Source organism: Chrysemys picta, unplaced genomic scaffold, assembly GCF_011386835.1.
Source record: "Chrysemys picta bellii isolate R12L10 unplaced genomic scaffold, ASM1138683v2 scaf4, whole genome shotgun sequence".
NCBI lineage: Eukaryota > Metazoa > Chordata > Testudines > Emydidae > Chrysemys > Chrysemys picta.
In genome coordinates, this window is record NW_027052711.1 from 247,399 (window position 1) to 253,767 (window position 6,369).

General features: G+C 45.9%; 1 protein-coding gene across 4 annotated transcripts in view; it reads left to right on the forward strand.

Annotated features, from left to right (window-relative positions):
- The first annotated feature begins 1,289 nt into the window (after positions 1–1,289).
- LOC135977564 (beta-1,3-glucosyltransferase-like) overlaps positions 1,290–6,369 on the forward strand; it is a 175,383-nt gene continuing 170,303 nt past the window's right edge. For 2 of the 4 annotated variants that reach the window (XM_065578828.1, XM_065578829.1), the window contains exon 1: positions 1,352–1,598. In XM_065578828.1, the coding sequence (XP_065434900.1) occupies positions 1,526–1,598 (73 nt within the window). In that variant the 5' untranslated portion in view covers positions 1,352–1,525. Of the gene's footprint in view, positions 1,599–6,369 lie in introns of all 4 variants that reach the window. The other 2 variants (XM_065578830.1, XM_065578827.1) reach the window with 2 other exon arrangements.

Below are 6,369 nucleotides of genomic sequence, written 5' to 3' on the forward strand. Positions count from 1 at the left end.
CACAGTTATGGGAAATTATGGAGGTGTCACACAATTAATTATTTAATAGCCATAAATGTTGATTCAAAAATGTAAAGCGTTATAACCATTAAAACACAAATTGTCAATTTCACATCAAAATATACAAAGTAAATATCCTTAAATCAAACTAAGTTTTCATGCAGCATTGTTCTTACTTTGCCTATCCATACCTTTTGATGATCCTTGATGAAAATATTTTTCTTCAGTTTGTGTGTGTGTGTGTGTGTGGTGAAATCAATGTATACTGATACTTACAAATACAAAATCTAATCCTTCCAAGCCTAGTTATGAGTGAAAGTTACTAGGTGTCTGTAGAGGAATTATCTGTATGGTAGCTGCTCCCTGCTAGGTATCTGTGGAGGGACAGCTGAGGTGCATATGGGGATGCTGGATGTCTCTGCTGGGCGGGACTGGTGTGTGTGAGGTGCTGGTGATGTGGTGGGGAGTTGGATGGTGGTGCTTCTGAGTGGTACTGAGGGAAGGTGGGTGGAGGGAAGTTGGCTGGGGTGTAGGATGGTGGTGTCTTTGGGGGGAGCGAAGATGTGGGGGGTGTCAGATGGGAGGGTTTCTGAGGGGAGTGGGGAGTAGGATGGAAGTGTCTCTGGGGAGAGGTGGGGGAGCAGGATGGAGATGTAGGATGGGGAGCTTCTGGGGGGGTGGGGAGGTGTGGGGAGGATGGAGGTGTCTATAGGGAGAGTGTGCAGAGGTGTCTCTGGGGAGATGTGGGGGAGTAGTATGGGGGAGATCTCTGGCCGAAGTATGGGGAGTAGGATGGAGGTGTCTCTGGGGGGAAGACGAGAGTTGTGGGGAGTAGGATGGAGGTGTCTCTGGGATGAGTGAGTGTGAGGATGTTGGTGTGCAGGATGGGGGGGGGGGTCTGTAAGTATAGGGAATAAGATGGAGGTGTCTGTGGGGGAAAGGGTGTAAGGATGTTGGGGTGTAGGATGGGGGTCTCTGGAGGAAGGGGAGACGTACGAGATGGAGGTGTCTCTGGGAGGAGAGGGTGTGAGGATGTTGGTGTATAGGACCAGGGTCTGTGGGGGAAAGGGGAGAGATTCAGAGAGTAGGATGGAGGTGCCTCTGGGGAGATGTGGAGGAGTAGGGTGCTGTGTCTCGGGAGCGTTTGGGGTGCAGGATGGGGTCTCTAGGGAAAGGGGGGCGTGCGGGGAGTACGATGGGGGGTGAGGAGAGGTGTGTGTGTGGGGGGGGGGTCTCTGCAGGAGGGTGGAGTCGGTATTGGTGAACCGGGAAGTGGGCGGGCTCGTCAGCCGCTGGATGTGTGGAGCTCCGAGGGGCCGCCCTTCCCCCTGCCGCCCGCTAGATGGCGCCTCTCACGCGCCGCAGCGCCTCTCTGATTCCTGGCGCCCGGTTGCGCTCCAGTGGGGCGGGTTGGCGGCGGCAGAAGCACCACCCTGAGGCCGCTGGCTTGAGCTCCTGCCGCAGAGGGAGGCGGGGAGCCAGACGCGCCGCTCCCCTCCCCGCGCGGGCTGCGGCCGCTGCCAGGATGCCTCGGGAGCGCGGCGGCAGCTGCTGGCTGCTCCCCGCGCTGCTGCTCCTGCCGCCGCTCTGCGCGCCGGGTGAGTGGCCGGGGGGCTTCGCTCTGCGCGCTGTTGGTGGGGGAGAGACTCGGGCATGGGGGGCGGCGGCACCGGAGCCGCAGCGGCTGCTCGCTTCCTCTCCGCGGGCGGGAAGTGGCCGCGGAGGGACGTTCCCCTTTCCTCGAAGTTTGTTGGTGGGATGGGCTGGGAGAGGAGGCGAGGAGCCGCCTCCCCGGGCCTCCGCACGGCGCCCTCTGTCGCCTGCCCGCCGGCCGGAGGCTGCCCGGACTCGGAGCGTCCCGTGCCGGGCGGGAGGCTCTGTGGTGAGGGCTGGGAGCCCTTCGCCTGCCCCCCGGGGGTGCTGCTGGCCGTTGGCCGCGAGCACCGGGGCGGGGTCGGGTCCCGCGCTGTTCCCCTGACACTGGGGAAGGGACCGCAGCCTCCCTTAGTTAGCCTGGCGGCCGGCCGGGGAGCCTCGGGGGGTGCCGCCTCCCCCAGAGCCCCAGCCCCGCGGGCTGCGGCGGGCGGGGGTGCCAGGGCCGGGGTTGTGTCTGGTGCTGTTTGTGAAGTGCTGGTTGCGTAGAGTCTGAATCACAGTCAGGTAGTGCTGGGGAGCCCCAGTGCTGTGCAGGACCAGGGAAACCTGCACCAGCCTTGACAGGTGTTTCTCCAACCTGCTCTTAAAAATCTCCCGTGAGGGGAATTCCACAACCTCTAGGTAGAGTCCTAGAGAAGTAACCAACTCTTAAGGCTGGATGGGGACCCAGTCAGGTAAAAGTCAAGTGTTTTAAAAACTAAATAATTCTTACATCCATTCCAAATAGCCGTTTAGGCCAGGGGTACTGCAGTGTTTTTAGGATGTGTGGAGCACCTCTTAATACAGAAGAGTGTCATGGAGCATCTCCCCATCTATCGATATTGCAAGGATCAATTGCTAACATGAAAAAGGAAATACTTTCCCAGTATTAATGTGGTTTACCTGACCTGTAATATGCTTTGGCAGATGGGAGAATAAAAGAGGAGAGTTAGTCCTATGTGAGTAGCCGGCTTTCCACAGCCCAGTGGTCTGTGTACCACAGTTTGGAAACCACTGCCTTGAATGGGTAAAAATGAAAGACTCTTCCAAATCTAATTTGTTTTTCATTATTTGTGCTCTGAAAACATTTCTCTCATCTTGGAGAATAATATAGCATTGTCAATTTGTTCTTAACCAACCTTGATATCTCGTTCTTTTTCACTAGTGCAATTTTGGGGTTGCAAACCCTGCAGGGGAATATTTAAATATAAACAAACTTCAAACTGAAATAAAAATATTGATTTTTTTTTCTTTCTTGTAAAGTTTATCTTCCTCACCAAAATAACTGCATTTTGGGATTTAACTACCTCAGTCTCTTTTCAATGCCATATTTCAATCCCTCTCAGAATGAAGGATTTTGCTTAACTGTAAATATCTCACTGAAACGGTTTTCCTGATGAAGGTGAATCTCCCTTCCTCCATCCTCTCATCCCAGCCTTAGAATAGAAGCTTCAAGTTTATTGCTGTGTAAGGGGAAAGTCAGTCAGTTTTTAAAAAAAACCTTAAAAATTAATTAACTTCAAAAGGGGGAGAGGGCAATGGAATTGTAGGTGTGTGGACCCAATTAAAGTCAATGGGTGTCAGTATGGGTTTAGGGATTTGCTCACATGGACCTCATTGCAGGATCAGAACCTTGGTTTGCATAGTCTTAGAAATATCCTTTTCTTTTATGCTAAAAGCAGCCTCTTCTTTCACAAGCATCCTGCACTTTTGAGAGGCAGAGGGAAAGTTGAATATTTCTGAACAGTGTTAAACATTCTTATCCATTGCCATTTTACAAAAAAGGGGTAAAGGTAATTAGATATCTTAGAACTTTCTTCTACCAAATGTATTTGCTGGTAACATGCACAGTGAAAAAAATATTTATATAGTTTTATACTTAGACTTATGCTCAAGACTTTTTTCATAAAGAAGCACAATAGAATGACCCCCTCCTCCCAACCCCCCCATCTTATTTTTCATATAAAGAGATTGTGTACATAATAAACAATTTAAGGAATAATTTTTAATAGTTTAAAATGGTGACTTCAGCCTGAATATTTTTTCATACATGTCTCAGTTGCTTCTTTAAGGAGCTAATCTAAAAAATTAAATGTGACTTGTTTTAATTGCCTTACATAATGTTTGGGGTGCTGGAGCTCACAATACTCCTAAAATCTCTGGCCTAACAAGTTTGTAGCACTAATAAGACTTTGCTCTTTACTGGTTAGGTTAGAAGCCTTTGAAGTTAATAGGGCAGTAGCAGTCAAGAAGAGCTGGTATAAAAACTTCAGTGTAAATAGATAAAAGACTGATTTATTTTGCCTCTTTACTGCTCCTGGGTTGTCTCAGTATCGAAGACCCCAATCTGTCTGAGTGACAGCAGCAATGTAGATGTTACCTTGGGAAACATATCAAGCCATAAACCCTGGTGTCCTGTGAGAATCTGACAAAGGCAGCAAAATAATACAGAGAGACTCGGGCTGAAAGGATCTTTTTCATTAAATGATAATTAGTAAAAGTCCAAGGAGCCCCTGTCTTGCATGCTGTACCTACAAGAGGCAGTAATATCAGCTGTTTCAGCATTCTAAACCTAGCTGTTCCAAGTCTTTCAAATTTTTTGAAAACTGTTTATTGACCATGGTTTTTTGACATACATATAAACAATAACACATGAAAAGACTCTCATAAGATAAGGGATAATATCATAGTTTTCCCTTAGCTCGTTAAAAGACTGATGTAAAGCGTCTCAACTGGAAAGACTCCCGTTGATTCAAAGCTCCCTGAAGTCAGGCCCTCAAAGAGGAAGATACAATAAATGTTCTTTAGTCCCTTGGTATATGCTTTAGTATGGTCTGGTTATACCATGCTTTTGCTCTTAGAAATGTTTTAAAATATTTATAACTTAAAATGAGTAAAAATCTTTCATTTAAGTGTGTGGAAGCTCCTCTTGTTTCTAAAAGGGAACACTTAAAATGTTTTTCTTTACATTTACATTATTATAGAATCAAGGTTCATAATAGTCTGCTGTTTACCTGTTGAGCAATGGAAAAGATAAGTGAGAGTACTGGAGAGGGAAAGCTATCTGCCAGTGACCTTTCCAATCCCAATTTTCGTCGTCGTAATGGGGAACTTTAGAAAAAGATCAATAGTAATTAAAAGCAATTATTTTACTTTCCCGGATTTCAATTTTCAGTTTTGGTGGAAATGGTCTGAAAACCAAGGAGTCTGACTTTTTCTGCTGATTCTGGTTTCCATTTCTGTTATCAAAGGAAACAGATATCAAAGTGGTAAAAGTGAGGACAGAGTTTTAAATATCTAAAAGTGCTCTGCTCTCCTTTACCTTATTCAACTTCAGTTACTATGGAAGTAGAATCAGAATGGCTACTGGTAGCCAGCCAGAGAGGGTGAGGACTGGAACTTGACATTTTCAACTTGCTGTGCAAATCACATAAACAACTACAGGTGCCAACCAGGTCAAAGTCTACAATACTTGAAATATGAAAAATGTGAACTTAAAATAGCAGGTAACACTTATGTGATGTCCTTATTATTTTTTCTTAGACAATTGTAAAGATTGCCTGCAAGGTAAATTGATTAATAAGTTTGACTTATGTGGTTTCTCTTGGTGCCTCCACAACTGGAACCATTCGCTAGCTAATCAAATTCTTCTCATAATTCTTTTATGATGATCATGTAACATGGTAACTATTCACAGGGGTGCGTGTGGTATATGTATATTGGTTGACAAACATTAGGGGATTGGAAGTGTTTCTGGAATTGGGAGGGCAGAGTGCGCATTTGGGCCCTTCTGAGTTTGGGGACCCAATAGGTCTCTTCTGAGAAACATTTAAATGAAACATACTGCAATTGTCTGAATTTGTGACAATGTTTGGAGAAAGGCCACTGTTGTTATTGTTATATGTATTGTGGTGGTGACTAGGAGCCCCAGTGTTGGACCAGGACTGCATTGGCACAGAACAGTCAGACAGTCCCTACTCCAAAGAGCTTACAGTCTAGTCTGCTGGGCTCTGCCTTGTGCCTTCTTTTCAGAGCACTGAGTAATCTACCTAGGGAGTGGTTCCTGAGTATTAAGAAATTCTCTGAGCAGTCATTTTCTACTGATTGTCTGCCAAAAGATAATTCAATATTTGTGCGTGTTAAACTCTAAAGCCACTAGTGGCCTATGTGAATATTTGAAAAGTCTTCCCAGTTTGCTTAGTGCGAAGGATACAAAGTAAATTTTTGTGCTTATCTGTTGGAGAAGAGCAGGGCTGAGAATGTAAAATTATCAGGAAGAAGGATAGTGACACATTTAGACTACCAGTGTCATTATAGTGGAGTCGCATCATAAGCGCATTTAACTTATGCGATTTTAACTGTACGCGCTCGGCAAAACAAAAAAAGAGAAAAATAACAATTTAAATACTGTGCCGGTAGTGAGGGCGATTCCACCTGCCATTCCACTCAATGAGCGTTTGACTATATGTGATTTTCGCCTTACGCGCTGACTTCAGAACCTAACCCCTGCGTAAGATGCAACTCCCCTGTACTCTTTTGGACTATGTCCAAAAAGTGAATTTTGGTGACCATAGAAACTGCATATGAGAGTGTCCCAGGTGAACAGCAGAAGTAGGAGATGGAAATAACAGATTTAGCAAGGCATGTGGGATCCACGTACCTTTTGACAATATAAAAAAGAGAGATTTATAACCTACTTCATCTCTATATAACTCCTTAGATTTTTTTCTGTGC